General features: G+C 41.0%; 2 protein-coding genes and 1 pseudogene across 2 annotated transcripts; 1 reads left to right on the top strand and 2 right to left on the bottom strand.

The window, feature by feature from the left end:
- Window positions 1-886: 886 nt before the first annotated feature.
- On the top strand, window positions 887-3335 carry LOC115739340 (trans-cinnamate:CoA ligase, peroxisomal-like). Its single transcript, XM_030672373.2, has 2 exons — window positions 887-1213; window positions 1509-3335. The coding sequence occupies exons 1-2, from the start codon at window positions 893-895 to the stop codon at window positions 3084-3086; spliced, it is 1899 nt and encodes a 632-aa protein (XP_030528233.2). The 5' UTR covers window positions 887-892; the 3' UTR covers window positions 3087-3335.
- A 6680-nt stretch (window positions 3336-10015) lies between these two features.
- LOC115737415 lies at window positions 10016-13918 on the bottom strand (annotated as a pseudogene).
- A 2229-nt stretch (window positions 13919-16147) lies between these two features.
- Window positions 16148-20673, bottom strand: LOC115739034 (protein DJ-1 homolog D-like). Its single transcript, XM_030671887.2, has 5 exons — window positions 20334-20673; window positions 20085-20201; window positions 18347-18787; window positions 16968-17330; window positions 16148-16533 (listed from the first exon to the last, which is right to left on the bottom strand). Exons 1-5 carry the CDS (start codon window positions 20397-20399, stop codon window positions 16345-16347), a joined length of 1176 nt encoding a protein of 391 aa, XP_030527747.1. The 5' UTR covers window positions 20400-20673; the 3' UTR covers window positions 16148-16344.
- Between the last annotated feature and the right edge of the window lie 3075 nt (window positions 20674-23748).

The raw sequence follows: 23748 nt of genomic DNA, 5'->3' as shown, positions 1-23748 counted from the left end.
GCGCAGGCCATGGGAATAAGAAACAGGAGGATATGGAGGGGAGACTTTGCCAAAGGATTGGCTCAACTTGCAGCCACACCAGTTTCAAAAGCGACGTGCCCTTGACAAACTACACACCTAAATGTGTAACTTTTCTTTTGCCTTTTCCCCTTTCAATACTGAATAATTCTACATGAAAAGCTTCTTTGACACATAGATTATAAGGAGCGGAAATAGAGCCAGGCCGAAAAATTAAGAGCCTTGTTAGGCTGACTGTCCACTGTCGTTTTAACAGTGGATGGTCCAATGCCGGCCACAAAAGAATTTGTGGCTGGCACATAACATTAAATAAATAAAAAAGTTGTGAAATTTTTTGAGATAAGCATAACACGGTCACACGATCATGCACAGTGTGACCGTCATGCAATCATTTTCCAAAAATTAGTTGTAGAAAAGAACCATGAGTTTAGACTATGCATGTTACCCTAGTTCAGAGCAATTTACTCGTAACAAGTATTGAAGACAATTTCTAATTCCAGAGTTGGAAATTCCATGTAGCCACCCTCAATTGATTGCCCGGTTCGAGGGGTTTTACGAGCCGGGGTTGGCTAAGAGTGTCTTAGCTAGATGCTTCGCATTAGATTCTGATGATCAATCTTAATCTAAGGGAAGTAAAGGCTGTGACATACCTTTTAGCTTTTACTAAACTAGTAAAGAAATGAGAGGTGTGGGTTCTGGTGGTTGGGTTCAAAGTCAAGCAGCCTAAACACGAGTGCGAAAATTTCAAGAAAAAAAGAAAAGGGACAAGGTCAACTGCTCCTTCTTCGTCAAGCCCGTAATCTCGCTGCAGCTGCTCCGATAACTTCCACGATTCTTACAAACTCTCTCTCTCTCTCTCTCCCCGCCACCTGAAATGACTTTGCTCTCTCCCTATATAAACTCACCTCTCCCTCTCAAAACCACAAACGCTCACCAGTCAGATCGTCATTCTCTCTCTATCCTCTCTTTCTCTCTCAAGCAGACAAAACATCAAACAATGGATTGTCTCCCCAAATGCGAAGCCAACTATGCGTCGCTCACCCCCCTCACTTTCCTCAAGAGGGCGGCCACCGTCTACGCCGACCGGACGTCCGTCGTCTATGACTCCACTCGCTTCACCTGGGGCCAGACCTACGAGCGGTGTCTCCGTCTCGCCTCCTCCCTCCGATCTCTCAATGTCGTCAAGAACGACGTGGTACGGTAGACCCTTCCGAATCATTAAGCGCCTCCCAACTTTCAATTCTGGGCCAAAAATAAAAAATAAAAATAAAGGCATTTAGCTCCTCACGATGATTTGTGCGTTTTGAATTAGCGCATCCTATTCTTGGCAAGCCATTTTTGGGAAATATACAACTTTTATTAGGATGATGATGACATGTGGGCGTGCTTTAAATATTGTTCATAAGCATATGACCGCGTTGAATAGAGTTTTTTTATTAGGTAAAAGGGTCTGGAATAACATCGATGCATGTCCTTATGCGCGCATGCAGGTGTCTGTTCTGGCGCCCAACGTACCGGCCATGTACGAGGTCCACTTCGCCGTCCCGATGGCCGGCGCCGTCCTCAACACCATCAACACCCGCCTCAACGCTGCCAACATCGCCACCATCCTCAGCCACTCCGGCGCCAAGGTCTTCCTCGTCGACTGCGAGCTCATCCCGCTCGCCCGCGAGGCCCTCGCAATCCTTAAGGCCGCCGCCGCCACTGGGTCCCACGCCTCCCCCTGGGTGGTCGTCATCGACGACATCAACTCGCCGACGGGGGCCCGGCTCAGTGAGCTGGAGTATGAGGATCTCGTCCGGCGGGGCGACCCGGCCTACGTCCCTGAGGAGGTCCGAGACGAGTGGGATCCGATCGCGCTGAACTACACGTCCGGGACGACGTCGGAGCCCAAGGGGGTGGTGTACAGCCACCGCGGCGCATACCTGAGCACCCTCAGCCTGATCCTCGGGTGGGAGATGCGGAGCGAGCCGGTGTATCTCTGGTCGCTGCCGATGTTCCACTGCAATGGGTGGACCTTCACATGGGGTGTCGCTGCCCGCGGCGGCACCAATGTGTGCCTCCGGAACCCCACCGCTCTGGACATGTACCGGAACATCGCCGCGCAAGGTGTCACCCACATGTGCTGCGCCCCCATCATCTTCAACATCCTCCTCGAGGCCAAGCCCCATGAGCGCCGCAAGGTCACCGCTCCCGTGGAGGTCCTCACCGGCGGTGCCCCCCCGCCGGCGGCGCTGCTCCAGAAGATGGAGTCGCTCGGGTTCCATGTCACCCACGCGTACGGGCTCACAGAGGCCACTGGACCGGCCCTCGTCTGCGAGTGGCAGGCCAGGTGGAACCGCCTTCCTCAGGCAGAGCAGGCGGAGCTCAAGGCCCGTCAGGGGATCAGCATACTGACGCTTGCCGACGTAGACGTCAAGCACTCGGAGACGATGAGGAGTGTCCCGCGCGACGGGAAGACCATGGGGGAGATCGTCCTCCGTGGGAGCAGCATCATGAAGGGATACTACAAGGACCCAGAGGCAACATCCAAGGCCTTCCGGGACGGGTGGTTTTTCACCGGAGACGTCGGCGTCGTCCACCCGGACGGTTACATGCAGATCAAGGACCGGTCGAAGGACGTGATAATCTCTGGCGGCGAGAACATAAGCAGCGTGGAGGTCGAGAGCGTGCTGTACCGGCACCCCCGGGTCCTGGAGGCAGCGGTGGTGGCGATGCCGCACCCGCGGTGGGGGGAGAGCCCGTGTGCCTTCGTCACCGTCAATAAGAACTCCGCCGGGAAAACGGACGACGTGAAGGAGGCGGAGATCATATCGTACTGCCGGAAGAACCTTCCGCACTTCATGGTGCCGAAGAAGGTGGAGTTCATGGCGGAGCTGCCCAAGAATTCCACCGGAAAAATACTGAAGGCTCAGCTGAGGGCGGTGGCGAAGAACCTGGTCGTGTCGGAGAATAATAACGGCCCCTCCTTGTCCGACAAGAAGACGCCCAAGGAAGTCGCGACGGATTTGTCGCGATTCGATCCTGCGACGCAAGAGCAACAGGTTCTTGCGTTGTCTCGCCTTTGAAGAGATCTGAGGGACACTTCGTCATTTAGGGCCCGGCGACATTGAGTTAAGATCCGAATAAACACATGTACAGAGATAAGAGAGAGGCAAGGAAGCGAGCAACAGCCCTTTTTTTTTTCACTTGTTACATAGCAGTAATTCGAGTGAGACCAGTGGGTGGTTTTTTTCTTACATGTACGTAGAATTTACGACATATATGTAACCATGGAAGCTTTGCTCAATCGACATTAAAACAAAAACGTTGTTAAATTATCTGACGATGTGATTAGGCAGGCTAACGGTAATCGAGATACTCCAGCTCAGCTCGACCGGTCAAACTACATTATATACGTCAGTTTCGATGCACCTACTTCCGAGGCCCTTCTATTTAAACAAAAAAAAAAACATCTAAGTTCTCCTTAAAAAAAAAACCACATCGCTATGTTAAGATGCTGAAACTCGATTCCACAAGCTACTCGAATAGCTCAAACTCGAGCTTTACCCAAAGTCGGCTAAGTCAATCTTTGAATTCCAATTGAGTCGAGTCCGGAACGAACTGCTCACCCCCACTTCAGAGCCTATTTGGGCTCGGCTTTACTAAGCCACAAGTATATATTTTTTTTAACCGCTAACTTGAAAATCTGACTATCGGTTATTTTTGACCACACGATCTCTTAATTAATGAGTGTTTTATGTAAAATATGCAATGATGATGTGCATAACTAAAATCGAGATTCTACTGTTTCTGACAGTATATCAAAAAAGTATTTTTTTTTTTTAATTTTCCGTTTTGCGTATTGTTAGGAGTAGAAGATAGCAACCAAACCAACGATTTTCTGATCATTGAAACCTAAAAATCAAAATTCAAAAACATATTAGGAAAGCGCCGTGTCCTTTTTAAATTCGAAATTGGATGGTCCAAGCATGGGAATGCGAGAAAAAAAATTATGTCGTAGAATTTAATGTACCAACCATCTCCCCACCCAAAAAAAAAAAAAACGCCATCTGGGCACTGTCCTAATTGTCACACGGAGTTTAAGCCCATCGAATTCGAATCCAATTAACTTGTGCTCCGAAATCACGTTAACAAATTCAACTTAAAAACGTTTTAACTTACGTGAAGAAATACTACATGAATATAAGTCACTTGCAAACTACGTAGATTAGTGGTACTATGGTAGGTATCTATAATTATCATCGCAAAGTTGATAGCGAAGACCTTACCTTCGTCGCCGTCGCCGTCGTTACATATCGGTATTTTTGTCTAGAAGAATCAATAATCATTATTAGAATCTTTTTGTCACAAAATGTCCAAATGTCTACATTTCTTTTGTCATAAATGAGTTCACCGTCCATTGTAAAATGGTTTCTAGGGGCATTATTTTCAAACATAGTTCTTTTTTTTTTTTAGGATTAATATTACGAGAAATCTCAAATCGATACACGTGCGATAAATTTACTCCGAATTAATTTTTTGATCACTAAACATGTGGCAAATTTACTCTCCGTTAGTTTTTGTTAAATTTTACCATCAAATTATTGAGTTGGATGACATGTGTTTTTTTTTTTTTTTGTAGAAACACGTGGCGGTTGACGGTGCGCCGAGTGTGCCGGTTTTGATTTTTTACCCTCCGTTTGTCACAGTTGTATAAGTTTGAGATTTTTCGTAGTATCAACCAAATTTATCGGAAACTAACATAGGGTAAATTTGTCACGGGTATACTACTTTATTATTTTTTGTGATAAAAAAATTAATTTGATATAAATTTATCACAAATATATTAATTTGAATTTTTTTGTAGTATTATTATTATTATTATTATTATTTGGTTAACTCGCAGTCTTTTTGTGGGGGGACGTCACATGGGCCCACCTCGATCTTCTTTCCTGTCCGTTTGCGTGATGCAGCGCCCCATTTCCAAAATGAATTCTAAAACAAGTAAAAATAAATAGGGGTTGAATGGCATTTGTCACTTTGCTTCAATTACAAGTGGCAAAATTGACCGACCATGAGTGGATATGAATCTCGGCAACGAAGGAGAGGAATCTGCATTGGATATTATTACCCTAGAAGAATCTATAAACCCTAATGGAAAATTTTAAAATATAATTTAATATGGAACCAGAAAAAAAAATTTAACTAAAATGAGAAACTACAAGAAAAGTACAAAATTGCAACTTACTAGAAACATGGATTTTGAATCGGCAAAGAACAAAACTATGTCTAAAAAAGATTGACCAATCCCGAATAAACAGACAATTAAGTCTTATGAGAGTTAATTTATGCGTAGCCCACATATCCCATGTCCATTAAGATGTTAGAATTGTCCAAAAAGCTATAAATCTACTTTACGGCAATCATAAGTTCTAAAAGTTTTCGACTTAGTCAATTCAGTCCTAAAAATTTAGAATTGAATTAGTCGCCGTATAATAAGTTTATGACTTTTTTTTTATAATTGCCCAAATCAAGAGCGATCATAAATCGTGTAAATTCAATTAATGCCTTAGGGTTAAAGTCTCATTTTTCAATAACTCTGTTCATATGCTAATGCCACATTGTATGCATAGTATAATTAAGGGTTAATACCACGAAAAAACTTAAATTGGTACGCATATGACAAATTTATCCCAAATTATTTTTTTGACAACAGAAAATCCTAAATCGGTACACCCGTGATAAATTTAACTTAGATTATTTTTTTGACCAAAAAAACATAAACCGGTATACTTGTAAAAAATTTATCCTAAACTACGAAAAATCCAAAACTGGTACACTTGCGACAAATTTACCCTTCGTTAAATTGAGTTAATACAAAAAAAAATCAAAATTAATACATTTGTGATAAACAAAGGGTAAAAACTCTAAATTGGTATGTTCATAAACTGTCATGTGTCATTTAACTCAATAATTTGATAGTTAAATCTAATGAAAACTAACGAAGGTAAATTTGTTATGAGTATATTATTTTGAGATAAATTTATCATAAATATATTAATTTAGAATTTTTTTATGATATTAACTCTATAATTAAATTAAAGGAGTGCTACTCGAGACGACGGTCGATACCAGAAATTGGTACAGCCAGTTATTGGGCTATAATGGAGTGCAACAGATAATATCAATGTTGCTGTCTTGCTGTCAACATCAGTACTGGGCGCTGTCCTTTTTCAATCTGTACCATGATTGTGCCCTGTATAATTGGTCCAAAAAGGTATGAAAAAATATCTTAATCTTATACATTTTAACAGAAATTATGTTATCGATGAGATAGGGTTCTGTACTACACTACCATTCATGATTTATTGGTTCCGCTTTGAGGGAATGTTTTTGAAAAAACATGCGAAGATTTTGACCTGAAGGAATTTTTCGAAATACAAATTATATCTTAAATTCATATTAGGATACAACTTTGATTGTAATGGTGTTTGAAAAAAATCACGCTGCGCAAAAGTCATTTTCACTTTTATTTAAAAGATTAAAAAAAGTAAAAAAAAAAATCGATTAAGGACCGGTAACCGACAAGCCTCTAACAAGGCCAAGTCTGCCATTGCCGGCCTCACCCGAGGTCGCCCGAACTCAAGCGAGGCTCGAGATTACGTGACACAAGCGATGGCCGCCTGGGGTCACGGGGCTAGCGGCGGTTTGCCGGGCACCCGCCTGTGGTTTGTCGGCCGACCTTTGCCGAAATTAGAGTTTTCAAGGACATTTCTGTAATTATGAAATTACAACGAGGGTAAAATTAAAAGAAAAAATATGTCTATTTGTAGTACCTTTGAATTTGCTTTGGGCTAAGGTCTTTTAGAAATCTTTGGAGATGCAATTGTATTTCTCCAAAGTTAAGCAAAAAATGAACCAAATACCTTTTGCATTTAGCCAAAGGACTTTAGAGCCCCAAAGTCCATTTGCAATGGTGAATCAAACGATGCTTCATACCAATAGGGCTACCAACAATTCAAGTCAAGTCGAGTATCAGCTTGTCCCGAACCGATCCAAATAAGAAGATTGTATGTAGGGGTGAGAATAGGCCCAGTTCTAGGTTCTAGGATATGCACGATAGGTTCCAAATTCTAAGAATTTGGGAATTGATTCTAACGGTTAGGTTTCGAGTGATGGAATTAGGAACTTGTGACAAGTTCTTTGTGTTTTTTCTTGTTCTTTGTCACCAAAATCGGAGCTTTAAAGGATAAAGCCAGAAGAGAAACTCATTTCCGCATTCTACAAGCCCATTTACAAGTGGATTAAGAAAAGTTCCTCTTGTAACTCAAGCTAGGAGAAGACTCTCCTCCCATTGATCCGGTGCCAAATGACCAAAAAGTCCAAAAGATTGAACAGAATGCGCCTAGAACAAGAGTTTTGAGACAACTAGTTCTAGCCAAAGGTATAAACAAGTTGCTAAAGTCCCGAATCCTCTACGGGTTGATGCTAGTGGAAATTCTAAGAAGATTTCTACAGGAGAAGCTGCCCTCAATTGGCAAACTGAGAATGCGCTCCTTCAGATTAAGGTGTTTGCTTCTTATCATACCATTGCTCTTCAACAGATTGGTACAGCTCTTGGAAACATGCATGAAGGTGCCATGCGAGAACGACTTGATCGTGTGCACCAGGGAGCTGACCAGAGTGAAGAAACTTCCATCAAGATAGAAGGTATGATTAGAAACCTTGGAAAAAGGCTTTCTGATCTTGAAGATGGAAGAATCCAACATCATTATCTGGACAACCTCACGGAAGGAATAGCAAAAGTGAAGCAGCAAATTGCTGAACGTACGGAGTTTGGTCTTACTCAGCACCCGAGGCAGCTAGTTGATCATTTTGGCCCAACACTTGCTCCAACTCTACTGCTTAGTAGCTCTCCTTCGAGTCCTTCTAGGAATATATTTACTGAGATCTCTGCCAAGCAAGACTTGGTGCCTCAACGCCCTGATATCAAAACGCTACGAGATCGCGTTTCAAGATTCAAAAAGAAAAGGAAAAACTAGAGAACCCAAGGATAGAAATCCTCCTTTATCATTCATGATCTCTTAATCCGATTGAGTCTTTCTTACGTTAGCAGCACTAGCAAGCTCTTCCAGCTATCGCAACAATTGCAGCAGAAATTAACGAAAGTTCCGGTGATGATTCGGATACTTCATCCGAAATATCCATAACTTTCGGAGATACTCCAATCCAGCATGGAGAAACGATGGCAAATGAGGATGATGGATTCTTCCGGCTTCAAGATTATAAAGGGCGTCCGATAACGAGTGTATAATTTGAAACACTAGTCTACGACTTTTATTTTATTAATGTTTCATATTCTTCATGTGCCTAAATATGAGTTGTATCATTACAGGTGACAACTCGCCGCAATGATTCAATTAATAATACATGTGAAGTCTGCGTAGAACTTGGAACCGACACTAGAACTTTTGATAAGATAGGTTCTAGATCTAAAGTATGCATGATAGATTTCATGTTCTAAAAGTTGAACTGGTTTCGATAGGTAAGTTTCAGATTGCAGGTAATCCTCAAACCAATCCTGAAACCATTCACCCTCAATTGGATGTCCCCAGAACCCGAATTCAGATTGGTTCAGCTCGGTCACATCTTGCTTTCTCTTTTTTCGGTGTTTGCCCACTTCACGGCCAGTGAACACTGAATCAACCCTTGTCATGGAAAATAAACGAGCATTTCTCCGATTCCCACCAACACGACACAAATTATGCAGTTCGGAATCGATTGGGAGCAAACAATAAGTCGCTTCGCTTTCGAGTGACGGCAGTCTCATGCAAGCAATTGCGCTGAATAAAAGGGGGAATCTTGATGTAGGGTCAGGTATTGGTTGATCAATAACGGGGCCGAATCAAGGACGGCGTTAGCTGCAGATGCAAAGCGATGATCGCCCTCCGCAGTTAACCGAGACAGATATTTTTCGCAAAGTCGATGCTTACGAACACCCATTCTTTTCTTGTATACGACATACATTTGGGAAATGATGGTCCAACGATATTTATAATAGAGTCTACCAACTGAGTTATAGAAGCAGTGATCTTTACACAGATGAGCGATTCGAATGCCGAATGCCCATTAAACGAAGCGATCGCCTTAACGTGCACCAAACTTAAAGGAAGGCATTGTCAAGGACATCGCACATTGGCGGTGATGAACCGGATAGCCAAGAATCCATGTTCGAGTTTAGAATCCATCGAAACGTAAGATAACAAAAGAATTCCGACGGTGAATGGGAAGCCGATGAAGAAAGAGCGTGCCAAAAGGCGGTCGCGTAGATAGATGGGGAATGAAAATTAGTGAATGTTGTATGTTTTCTCTTATTCTCATTAATGATTTACAGTATCTCGTATCTTCCACAACTTCTCTCATTGCATCCCACTTTCCTTAATTTCCCCAAGCAAAGAGGAAGGAGAAGATCCAGCCAAAGGAAACTCTTTTTGTCACTTGTCCCACTTCCAATGTGAAGGAAGAGGAGGAAGTGTAATGGCAAAAACAGCGCCGCATCCCTCCTCCGACAACGACGCCAAAAATTCATGCGGAGGTCGGTTAAAGATTCACTCGAGCTTGCTGCGACGATCATGCAAATTTGCGTTGGTTATTCTTTCTTCATCTGATTTCAGCTCTCTTATAACCAAAGAAGGTTGTCATCTTTAAGACAAGCAAACAGGTCCATGGACAGAACTCTAGCCATTGTGGCAGTTTTCCTCCGCAAATGAATCAAGCAACATACACTGAAGCCACAGAGCCTAAGAATTGCCCGTTGCGGCCGACAAGTCGCACGGACTTGATGTTGCATCAAATGTAACAGAAAACTTTCTGGTGCAAAACTCTGTCAACATACTGGCCACGTTTCAAGTGACTCTCACAGAACGCACACCTCTCTCATAGTTCCTTCTTACAGCCAGTAAGGAAGTGGATTCTATGCAGCTCATTTGATAAATGTGCAAAGCAGGAACAGCAGCTAGGAAGTCAACTTTACACCCAGGAGTGCCATCAACTGAGAAATGAACTCCGGATGACCAGGCCAAGCCACTACTACTGTGTCCACTTTTCGTCATCAGTGAAGCAATGATCGGTCGGATCAGGCTCTAACCATGGCAGCTGACCGCACCGTGTTGCGCTTCGCAGAAGGATATGCCATACAGATCTTCCCCCGTGACAGATTACTATAACGAGTGATATCAAGAAGCAATAACAAAAAATTCAATTCATATCCATTACTAAAACTCAACTAAGGCCACACATTCAACTTGCTCTTCTTTTATTTCACACTTCATCACCACCAATCTCTTGAAAAGCCTCATACTATAAAAGTTGACATAGCAGATAAGGGACATGTGCGTGTATCCCCATGACTTTTTCTGATACATTCTAACTCAGTGCTCAATTGAAATATGAAACAATCACGGACAACACGAGTTGCAATTGAATAATGGCCATTGCAAGAAGTACCTCAGAGTTATTATTACAAGTTTCTCACTAGACTGACGATTTTATACAGAATCTCTGATAACACGTTAATCGACAGGTTTGTCCCATTTATTAATATCAAGAAACCACCTTGACAGTAACAGCAGCACAGAATCCGCTGGCCATGGCAAAGGGAGGCAACTGGCTTCTTGGCCTCCTTGAAATCCTTAACTAGATCACCTTCCCATCCAAGGCCGACTATTATCGTGCACGGCCACCAGGGATGACAAGGACATCATAACTTGAGGCGTCTAAACCTTCAAAGTCTAGCTGTAAAGAGTAAATTCATGGCCAGGTTTCTAGCTGTAAGTCTTGTCGCCTTCAAAAATCATAAATTGCAGTTGCGCAAGCATTGCCAATCTTCTCCTTGGGGCAGACTGCACTGACATGGCACCCTAGAGCTTGAAGAGACTGAAAAAGGGGTACACTTACCTCATTATCTTCCATGTAATCCTGTAACATCAACCACGCGGAAAAGGTTTTATCCAGTTTCTGATTAAACTGTATGGTCTAATGACATATTAAGTGGGAGCATGCTCAGCAGGAAACAAACCCCCTAGAGTTTATGCAGAAGCACAACTACTTAAAGTGTTCTCTTAGCTCCATTTCAGATAAAGCATGAATTCAACTATATGAGTAAGTAACTCAGTGTGCCTATCTAGTCATTCTTCGACTATAAAATGAATTTAATTAGTCATATAGCAGAAGAATAAAAGAAGTGCTTCAACGAACCATCCATTGTGAATAAGCATAAGCATCGTGTCCTTGACAGTCTTAGCCTGGAATTTGCATAGATTAACCAGTCACTTAGAACAAGGACAACTAATCCTGTCAATCACAGACTCACCTAGAACAGAGCAACAGGATGGCGGTAATTGGCCCCCAAATTAAATGAACTGGACCAGATTCAACTGCCTGTCTGAACTGCTATCTTAAAACAAATAGGTAACCCAATGCAAGCTAGCGCCAATTCATTGCCAGACATATTACACTTGGGAAATATTTTCTCGGGTCATAATTATCACATTTCTATGCTTTTCATGATAAGTCATGTACCACAGGCTCATCTGAAGCGTCAGTTCAGACAAGGACACAAGTAAATACAACTAACCATCCATATTCAATTCACCGACATTAGAAGGTTGGTAAAAGCGCATTACAATCTAAAACGATATACTCTGCATCTGAGCCATAACAAACTCTCCAGAAAAACCTGAAGCTCTTTAATTGACAGCCAAACAAAGTGGACCCAAAAAGGGGAAAAAAAAATGAAGTAAATTCGTTTGGGACCACTTCTCAGACAATATTCTTGGAGCACATTCCATACTGAATTGGAAGAGGTTAGGAAGTATCCAGCGATCCACAGCAGAAAACCAGCTCCAAAAGAGCTCAAGTAAATGGAAGATGGAATACCAGTACGTTCAAAAGACACAAGCAGGACCGCAAGATATACATGCCATGGCTAACTAAATGTTCAGTAAGATGGCAACACATACCCCACAGAGAAACAAAATCCCTTTTCTTGACCATGCTGACGCCCAGAGCGTTTACAAAAGACTTGATGAACTCTGGGTGTCCAGCTTATGCAACCCCAATCACAAGATTACCATTGGTAACACGGAGTGACAAGCTCTCAGGTTCAACCCAATGAGCACCAGCAGCATGAGAAAATTGCCAATCAAGTCTACGACAACTTGATCCACCGCAAGATACTCTGGAGCTCGTCCTCCTGGTATGACTAGCCCATTATATTTACTGAATTCTATTGCAGTGAATGTGGTTCATAAACTCGTGCCTCAAGACTTGGAATAAGTCTGCGAAAGGTAAAAGGCAATAAGGAAAAGCTCAGAACGGAGTAACTAGTGCCTACAGGGGAAGAAAAGATTAACCACTCAGCTCTCTGATTGCTCAATGGAGACAAAAGATTATACGTAAGCAACAAAAGAAATCTCTGAAGCTTATAGTCTGATACGTAAACTATCAAATGTTGCCCCATGGTTTCTTCTAAAAACACAATACAGAAGTATTACATGAGCATTTCAACAATGCTAGTTTAAATAGATGTCCAGATTATTAAAGGGATCTATGCAAACTGAGAAAAGTATAATACATTGTTGAGTTTCTTTTGGGGTTTAAGGGAAAAAAAATGTCCATAATCTCCTTGCAATCCACATTACTTCCGAAACAAGTGCCACATATTTCATATATGTACCTATACTTCATACGTCTGTGAATATAGACAATCAGTACAACATCCTTTAAGGTTTCTAAATGGAACTAGTAACTTGGCATCCTCTGATGCTACTCTGCACCATAGCTCCATTCTAAATTCTCATAGAAATTGGACAGTAGTTGATCGCTGCAGATAATAGAAGTCCAATCACTCGATTTGCTGAAACAAAACTACTGGCAGTGACTGAGCAAATTGCTTGAAGCACAGAGGGTATCTAGACAGTTTTCCTCGTCAAGTGAGAGTTAGCTATGGACATTGAGATGTAAAAGGTAAACGGTAGCAAGACATCTAAGACTATAAGATGTTAACGTATGCTGTAAGAGCATGGATTGAATGTTTTTTACCCAAAAATATCAAGAGTTGGACCTTTGAACGTTTGGAATTGCTATAAAAACAAGAAGAGACTCGTTCGAAATCGTGCAATTTTGGTCTTTCTACCGTTCCTTTTGACGTTCTTTTACATCAAATATGACTGTGAACTTAACGGGTGGCTTAGAAATTTTTGTCTATTTGAACCAGTGCTTACTTATCACATGCACTGTCTGGACAGTAGTCTTAACGATGATCAAACAATGATAGACATGTTCTTGAAGTAACTGTCTTTTTAAACTCGATGCAGATCATCCCCAATATTTCCGATTTGAATTGTCCCCCTCTGCATTGATGTAGAAAAATCATATATACTTTGTGGGTTTCCTCTTGTTTTCAAGCGGCCTAGACGAGATCCCATGTAGATGCTCAAACAGCACGGTTTCGCTCGCAATATGAAGGAGCTGACAATAACTACCGAGGAAAGAAATAGCAAAGTTTGACACAGGCACCACTCAAAACGTTGAGTGTGCGCTGTACCAGCATCCCCGGGACCTGGAGGCAGGCGGTTCTTCACAGGAGATGTCGGCGGGGTCCACCTGGACAGTTACTTCCAGATCAAGGGCCGTCGAAGGACGTGATTATCTCTGGCGGTGAGAGCACAAGCAGCATGGAAGTCGAGAGCGTGCTGCACCGGCACCCCCGGGTCCTGGAGGCGGCAGTGGTGGCGATGCCACACCCGTGGTGGGGGGAGAGCCCATGTGCCTTGGTCGATGTCAAGCCGGCAAAATGGACGACGTGAAGGAAGCGGAGACTGTATAGTATTGCCGGAAGAACCCTGCGCACATACATGGTGCCGAAGAAGGTGGGTAGCTATACAAACAGTTCCAGATGACCCTATGGAGCCGGAAAGATGACCAGCTCACGACGACTCGCTCAGATATCTTGAAAGGCGAGGCAAGGAAAAGGAAAGAACCCGTTGCTCTTGTTGGACGAAATCTTGTCCGTGTCGGATGACGACGGGCCGATATCATTATCTGAGACGACGAAGTTCTTCGCCTTAGCTAGTTAGCTGAGTCTTCAGTATTTTTCCGGTATGATTCTTGGCCAGCTCTGCCACGAGCTTCCCCTAAACTTCCTGAATTGACACAACTACGATATGATTAAGACTTTTTAAATAATTTTCCTTATTTTAACTTCACATTTGCATGGTAACAGACGGAATGGATGTAACTATACATGGGTATATGTGTATTTTGGCGTGGTAATTAAGTATATTTTTTACATTTATTATATGCATATTTGTTTTAATCGGCTATGTATATGATTTAGTGATTTTTATTTTCTTTTTGGCTATTAATTTAAGCAAGTGATGTCCGGACCACCTTTTCACGCATCTCGACCTGATACATCTATGACAAATTTACCTCAAACTATTTTTTGACCACAAAAAATCTTAAATTGGTACACTTATGATAAATTTATCCTAAACGGATATATCTATGATAAATTTATCTTCCGTTAGTTTTCGTTAAATCTAACTGTCAAATTGCTGAATTGAATGGCACGTGGTAATTCACGAATGTACCAATTTAATATTTTTACCTTATGTTTGTCATAGGTGTATCAATTGAGGGCTTTTCGTGATATTAACCTAATTTAACGAATGGTAAATTTGTCACAGATGCATTAGTTTGAAATTTTTTGTGGTAAAAAAAATTAATTTAGGATAAAATTATCACAGATATACCAGTTTAGAATTTTGGATGATCGAAAAAATAATTTGAGATAAATTTATCACAAATATATCGGTTTAAGGTTTTTTGTGGTAAAAAAAAAAAGCAAAATCCGTTGAATTTCAAGTATTTCATTTCACAAATAAGATACGAAAGAAGTTCAAAATTTTTCGTGAGATTAACCCAAGGAAAAAAGAGAAATACAAATATCCACGTTTTGTGTCATGGAATGAGTTTTCCACGCACTGGAAAATCGTTTCTAACAAATCGCAAGTTTTATTTGGTATTTGCCCTTGTGAATTGCAGAACCAATTACCGACACCATTCTAAAAGAAGCAAAGTGGGAAGAGGGGTTGAATTGTGAAGAAAATTATTCGATCGGTCCTAAATACATTGTACGGATGTTAATTCAATCCTAAACCTTTTAATTTTTATCAATTTAGCCTTAAACATTTACACCAAATTTCAATGTAGTCTTTTCGATAAGTACTCATCGAAAATCACCAGCCGTATCGATCTAATCATCACTAGCCATCCTACAAAACATATGGCCATGTCGGTAATTCCAGCGAAAATTGACCGAAAGGACTACATCGAAATTTTGTTTCAAAGGTCTAGTACTAAATTGATAAAATTAAAAAATTTAGAACTTGATTGACATCCGCACAGTAAATTTAGGGTGACTCGGACAATTTCCAAGTATTGCACCATGACAAACATGGCCCGTCCTACTACTATAATTATAAGTGGCAAAATTGACCCAGTAGCCACAAAATTTGACGACAAATGAGATGAATTATCAAAAGAAAATGTAAATGTGAGCCCAGTGTCAACATAAAAAAATGAGTTAAAATTGACAAAAAATTAACAAAATTGAGACAAACTACCGAAAAAAAATAAAAATAAAGCCCTTCTCCGATATGACGCCAAAACTCATGCACAGGTTAGTTGAAGATTTCACTTAAGTTCAGTGCGATGGTTAGTCTTTCTTCGCATAACTTCAGTTCTAAATGTGACCTTGTAAGCAAAGAGGGTTGCTCTCTTTAAATGAGATTCGACGTCCTAAGTTCCCGCCTATGGCGCGATAAGAAAATAGCTCCATGGATGGCGCTCTAGTCAATATGACAGTTTTCCGCTGCAAATCAATCGCGCAACATCGCACACAAAACCACAGAGCCAATGAATCGCCAAGTCTTACAGACTTGATAAATGCCGATTTACCTTTCCTAGTACTTCATACGAGGAGGCCATAAAATTGTTGATGCAGAGAATGACCACATAGAAAGAACATGAAAAGGCTGTGATGAACAACAATAGCGATCGATGGATCAGCGGCGATTGATTGACCAAGATGCGATACTCACTAATCGACCATATATAACAGAAAACTTCTCAGTGCAAAACTCTGTCAACAGCCAGGCCACGTACCGTTCCAAGCAAACTCTCACGGAACACAAACCTCTCTCATTCTTCCTTATTACAGCCAGCATGGAAGTGGATTCTATGCTGTTTATTCGATACATGTACAAGCAGGAACATCAGCTAGAAAGTTACCTTTATACACAACAGAGCCATCAGCTGAGAAATGAACTCTGGGTGACCAGGCCAAGCCGCTCCTGTGACCAAGTTTCCATCGGTGAAGCAACGATCGATTGGATCAGGTTCTAACCATGTGGCACCTGACAGTACCACATTGAGCTTCACAGCAGGATATGCCGTACATTTCTTCCCCTGTAACAAATCACGAGTACACACGTTATACCCTAATGATCTCAAGATACAATAACACATAATGTCAGTCAACGTTACAGTATTTTCATGTCAAATTGCTAAAACTCAACAAGGCCTCACATTACCTTTCCTCTAATTTCATTTCACTTGTCACACTTTATCACCACCATACAAGTTAAACCTTGACACAGCAGATAAGGGAAGTAAGTATCTCCATAACTTTTTCTGATACATTAGTGTTCGATTGAAATATGGAGAAGTTCACACTCATACAACAAGATTAGGCGTTAAATTAGTCACTGCCACGAGAAGTTCCTCGAAATGATTATAAGTGTTCACAATAGAACAATGGATTTATACAGAAGCTCCTAACACTGCTACCAGGTAACATGCTAATTGACAGTTTGTCCCGTTATCAATATCCAGAAAACTACCTTGAGAACACCGGCAGCAGATAGAATCTGCTGCCCATGGCAAATGGAAGCAACTGGCTTCTGGGCCTCCATGAAATCCTTAACTAGAGCAATCACCTTCCCATCCAAGGCCAAATATTCTGGTGCACGACCTCCAGGGATGACAAGGGCATCATAACTTGAGGCATCTACACCTTCAAAATCAGCTGTAAGAGTAAAATCATGGCCAGGTTTCTCGCTGTAAGTCTGGTCACCCTCAAAATCATGAACTGCAGTTGGACATGTGTCACCGATCTTCTTCTTGGGGCAGACAGCATCAACATGGCACCCTAGAGCTTGAAGAGACTGAAAAGGTACAGTTACTTCATAATCTTCCATGTAATCCTGAAAAATCAAGCCATGGTCAAAAAGGTTTTATCCAATTCCGCTTAAATGTTTGGCCTCATAACATGTTAAGTAGAAGCAAGCTCAGAAGGTGACAAACCGCCTAAATTTATGTGCAAGCACAATACTTACAATGTTCTTTTAGGACCCTTTAGGATAAAGCGTGAATTCAATGATAGAGCAATGCAACTCATTTTGCCTATTTAGTCATTCTTTGACCGCAAAAATGAATTTGCTTAGTCAAGTAGCAGAAGAATAAAAGAAGTTAAATGAACCATCCTTTGAGAATATGTATTTTGTCCATGACAGTCTTCACCTGGAATTGCTTAGATGTACCAGCCACTTGGAACAAGGACAACTACTCCTGTGACAACTAATTCTGTCAATCATAGACTCACCTAGAACAGAGACCTATAATCCTGTTTACAAAAGAATGGCGGTCATTGACCCATGAATTAAATGGAACTGAACCGGGATTCAACTGAGTATCTCAACTGCTATTTTAATATAAAGAGCTAATCCGATGCAAGCTCACACCAATTCTTTTCTAGACATATTATTCTACTGAAATATTTTCACATATCATAATTATCATATTTTGATGCTTTTTTGGATAACTCAAATACTGCTGACTCATCTGTACCACCAGTTCGGACAAGGACACAAGTAAATTTAATTAGTTTTCTCAACTGTGTAATTAACCTATATAAGCAGGTCGATAAAATGCGTTACAATCCAAAACGATGTCAATCTCCATTTTTTTCCATCCATAACTCACTTTCTTGAGAAACCAGAAGCTCTAATTGACAGCCAAACGAAGTGGTCCGGAAAGGCATAAAGGATTGAGGATTTTCATTTGAAAACACATCTCAGACAATACTCTTGGAGCGCATTCCAATACTGATATAGAGAGGTCAGGAAGTATCCAGCAATCCCTAGCAGAGAACCAGGAGCAGGAACACAAGACACACACGCCACTACTACCCAAAAATCTTCAGTTAAATCTCAACACATACCCCACATAGAAATAGGATCCGTTTTTCCGACCCAGTAATGCTGCCGCCCAAAGCCTTCACGAAAGACTGGAGGAACTCAGGATGTCCAGTGTATGCAACCCCAGTCACAAGATTGCCGTCAGTAATACAGAGTGACATGCTCTCAGGTTCAACCCAGTGAGCACCTGCAGCAATCAGTACAGGTCCCACAGGAGGAAATGCAGTGCATTTGCGACCTTTAACAACATCTGCCGCAGCCAATATCAATTGGCCATGACAAATAGAGGCAATTGGCTTTCCAGCATGAGAAAATTTGCTAACCAAGTCCACAACAGCTTGATCCATTGCAAGATACTCCGGAGCTCGTCCTCCTGGTATGACTAGGCCATCGTATTCACTGAATTCGATTTCAGTGAATGTGGCATTTAATGTGAAATTGTGCCCCCGAGTCTCGGAGTAAGTCTGCGAAAGGTAAAAGTTAAAGGTCAAAAAGGAGTAATTAATGCCTACAAGGAGAAAAGACGAACCAATGTCTCAACTCTCTAAGAGCTCAATGGAGACTAAAGATGATAAGCAACAAAATAAATCTTTGAGGCTTAGAGACTGATACGTAAATTATCAACTCTTGCAGCATTGTTTCTTCTAAATGCACATTTGAAAAGAATTAAATGAGCATTATGATAATGTTAGTATAGAAAGATGTTGAAATTATTAAAAGGTTCTCAGTGAACTCAGAAGATACTATGAAAACATCATTGAGTTTTCTGGGGTGTAAGAAAAATGTAAATGACCATAATCTCCTTGCAATCCACATCACTTCCAACACCAGTGCCACATCTTATGTGCTGTATGCAGTTGCAAAAATAGACAATTGCTACAATGTCCTTTTGGGTTTCTAGGCTACTGTGCAGAATAGATTCATTACAAGTTCTCATAGAAATTGTGACAGTAGATTATTGCCGTGAATAATAGAAGTTCAAGGACTCGGCTTGCTGAAACTAATGTACAGGTAGTGACTTAACAAATTGCATGAAGCAGGAGGGGTATCTAGACAATTTTCCTTGTTGAGTGAGAGTTAAGTATGGACATTGAGATGTACAAGGTCAATGTTAAGAAGACAAGTACGAATATGAGTACATGGAGACTTGTTCTAAATCATGCTTTTGACAGGACTGTTTCCTAGTTTGTTAGGCCTTTTTATGTTCTTTTTTTACTTTCGCTAATTTTTATATATAATGTGAACTTCCTGCGTAGCTTGACAATTTTTCTATTTTAACTGGTGCTTACTTATGACAATCTCTTTCTGGACATTAGTTTGAAGCAAACGAAACCTTAACAGTTGATTCAGAAGGAGGTACCATAGATGATACAAATTATAGATAGATTTACACCCGAAAGACACTTATATTATCAAGTTACCAGTGATCCAAGATGGTGTCGACGGTCAAGTTACATATTATCCTTACTTAAGGCATCCCGTCATCATGGTCAGTAACCTACTTCTAGTCAAACACGATGGCCAAATTCAGAACTCTGCCACAAATCTTCAAGTTCAGCTAATTTAACTTTTCAACTACGGTTCATTTACAACCGCAAGCTATTCTCGAAAATGGGTGTCCCCAACCAAATCGAGAAACACTGAAGCAAAGCCAGAGAGCCCTCCTCCATCGCCATCAACTGGAGAGAAAGACATGGATAGACACAGACCGAACGAGAAGAGACAAGAGGAGCAAAATTAACGGGACGGACGGAGAGAGACCTGGTGAGCACCCATCTGATGAACGGCGGTGCGACAGACATCGCCGGCTTTCTTTCCGGGGCAAACGGCGTCCACCGATACTCCGTACGCCAGGAGCGCCTGGAACGGAACCATCACCTGCACTCAGAGCAAAAGAAAACGCCATCTTTTCACACCACCAAGCCCAAGTTGTATCGATCCGAGACCAAATGAGTAAAACAGTAAAGGGGCGCGGGGGTGGGGGGGAGATCGATGAAATGAAGGACCCACCTCGTAGTCTTCCATGTAATCTCCGCAGAGCAGAAGAACCCTTCTCTGAGGTTTGGACATCGCCATTGTTCTCTCGGAAACAGCCGCGCTCTTAGGATAGTGGGGAAGAGCTGTTGCTCAGTACCTGGCGATGCAGTACCCCGTACTGAAGCGAGCCAAAGAGAGGAGGAAAGAGGACGGAATTTCAGAGTGGGAATCTGGCGAGCTCGGATATAGTAGAAACGTCTGGAGAGATAGGCCTCGGCGTCGCTGTCCGACTATCATGTCGTCAATTGCCCATTTCTATTACTATTTGTCGTTCTCTTTCCCTTTCTCCCGACGGTCATGACTCTTCCAGAAAATTTCAAATGAAATTGTCCGGAACCGATGAATTTTCTCCTAAGAGCGTCCGAAATGAACCATGTCTAACCCATTCGAACCAAAAAAAAAAAAAAAAAAACCTGTCTAAACAATGATATGAAGTGACCATTTAATTTTAAACAAGGGTCTAAACTCACCCGGCGGCGTACCGTGCGCGTGCGACCCTTGCCGAGGGCCACTGCTGTCGAGCAAGGGTCATTGAGCCTTCGCTTGAGGTCGGCGAGGGCCATTTTGGCGATGGTCCCTTTTTGTTCCTCTTTTTGTGTGTGTGTGTTTTTAACTTTTTTAATTATATTTAATTAAATTCCGAGTAAAATAAAAATATATATATCATAATTTTAGCTTGATGTTTTACGCTTTATCCACGTTGTGGTACGTAGAAGAAGAAAAATATTAAATAAAGTCATGTCAGTACTTTTTTTTAGTCTAAATGAACAGAGTTAATGGTAGTCGGTAGGACTTGCTAACATCAATTTGATAATTTTTAGGATTTGATTGCACATTTTGTAACTTTTAGAAATCAACTGTACTTTCATGATAAATTTCACAGTTTATAATACATATCCCAAAGGAATTTAATTAAGCTTCGATTTCGACTTTGGTTCCTAATGAACCGTAAAAGCTCGATGCATTTTTCTTGTGAATCTTCGTTGTGGATTCGGCTTGAGACCTGCAACTTCCCTTCAATCGCGAAGAAGATGGACAGCAAAAAAAATAGGCAAAGAAAAAGAAACGAAAACAAAGGGAAATGTCTCCGGGCAAAAATGCCCTCGCTCGTGCTACCGGAATAAGTATGTGCTCACCGATTGGCGAAGATTTGGCCGGTTGGTAAGTTCGGATCCTTGTTTGAAATCAAATGATCACTTCATACCCTTATTTGAAATTAAATAGCCATTGCATACCTTTTTTTAGACAAATTTTACTCTAGATCGGCTGACACAGTCCCAAAACACCATTCATTTTATCCATGTTTCTTTTGTTTCCTATTTGTTTTATATCTTCTTGGTTCTCGAATATCATAACCTTCAATTCGACAAAATTCTTATATATATCCAAACCGTCTATGATTACCACACAATTATTAGAGCTAGAAAGATAGTTTTTAGATATTATTCGAATTAAGAGGGTGGTTTTTTTTTGTCCGGTTCTATTTGCGTGCGCAAGTTGCGTAGCCCTGCTCCCTCCTTACGTGTCCTCACCCCAACTCCCCTCGAAGGTAGGGATTCGAACCCCCCACCCCTCTTTCCAAGTGAGAAGAGTGGCAATTGGGGCACACCCCCAGTGGTTAATTAAGAGGGTGATTAGCTAATTAACTTTTGATGATTTGTTAACCTAATCCTTCTGGTTAATTTTGACTTGAAATCCACCCGAACACCGGGGATGACCGAGCCGACGTGGGTGATTTTTATTGTTTTTCATAATTTTTTTGATTTTTTTCATTTCCTTTCCCTTTCTATTCGTTTTGTTTTTTGCCTATTTCTATCCTCTAGTTGCTGGAGCCTTGGACATCGGCCACAACCCTCACTACATCGAGGAGAGAGGTGGCTGTGAAGACAATGACGCCCTCACCAAGGTGAGAGGGTTGTGACCCCCTTCGACCTCACTTGGGTCGGCGACTTTCGCCAACTATCATCGAGGCCTAACGACTAGCAAAGTAAAATTTGGATAAAAAAGGATTATTTTTTAAAAAGATTACAAAAATCGTTCACATTAACAATTAGCAGTGCCACATGTGACGACTAATGTTGATTGGGCCACCATGTCAATAAGTTTCGGCCAAAATTGGCCGGCAAGACAATATTGGCATATTGTGAAAAGATTCAAAAATTTGAAACAATTGGCCTTTTTTTTTATATATATACTTTATATAAATGTTACAACATTATGTCTTTGCCTTTTATTCATCACGAAATAACTTGCAAAATTTTTATATCAAAATACTGAAATCTACAATTGGTCCGTTTTCATAACTTAGAGAAAAATGTCTAAGTAGCCTCCGTTTGTTTTACGGAATATCAATGCTTTGAGAAATATATTCCTAAAGAAATGATCACTTATATAGCTTGAAATAATTAGCCAATAAAACACCGGGAAAAATAAATTATATCTCGGGACATGCCGCCGACAGCCGAGAAAAGAGTTGACGAACGCTTTAAAAAAGGAATAAGGAGATAAAAATGATACGGACGGTCCATGGGCATTATAGTATTATTTGAGTGGGAGACACTATAATTAAGAAGGTGACCACTCAATGAACTTTTTAAGATTAGAGTCTATCCTTAAATATAAGATCCGCGTGTGGACGCCTTGGATATCTTGGAGAAAACGGGCTTGAATAGAGAGAGAGAGAGAAGAAAATTAGAGAATGACAAAAGATGACACCCAATCTTAAAGTTGAATAGGAAAATAAAATGAGTGAATCAAGTCTGATCACGTTTGATAAAAAAAAAAAACAGTAAGATGACATTACCATCAGGCCCAAGAAGTGGAGTGGTGACAAACGGCGCGAGCCTGGGCCTGGGCCTGGGCCTGGAAAAGCCCGTTCTATTCTACAAACAGGGCTTTACCCAACTTTTTATATAAGGCATAGTTTATTTCACGAAAAATGAAAGAATTTGAAAAAAAAAAAAATTTAAAATTTTTTCTTATATTGCTTACAAAAAATTAATATATAAAAAAATATTTTTATTATCCGTGAAAATACATTGACATATATTTTTATCAATAATGAAAGATATTTTTTTTTACTGATTATTTCAAGTGATACAATCAACTATTTTTTTAAAATAATAAATTTTAAATTGTTTATTTTTCGTGAAACAAACACACCATCCATATGTCTTTTATTTTTCTCAATTTTTGGGCCCATGGACCGGTGAGAGCGAATTCGAGTCGAACCGTGCCCTCCTGGTCTTAGACCAGAGCTGCCCCCAAGCCTGCTCTCGCAATGCATCAACATTGATCGGTTTTGTCATGTCAAAGTTATGAGACATATCGTTTTGCTCCATCTTTCAACAAAAAACCGAATCGGTCCTTGGCCGTTTACCGTCGATTT

Source organism: Rhodamnia argentea, chromosome 2, assembly GCF_020921035.1.
Source record: "Rhodamnia argentea isolate NSW1041297 chromosome 2, ASM2092103v1, whole genome shotgun sequence".
In the NCBI taxonomy this organism is placed as follows: domain Eukaryota; kingdom Viridiplantae; phylum Streptophyta; class Magnoliopsida; order Myrtales; family Myrtaceae; genus Rhodamnia; species Rhodamnia argentea.
This window is presented reverse-complemented; position numbering and strand designations above follow the sequence as displayed.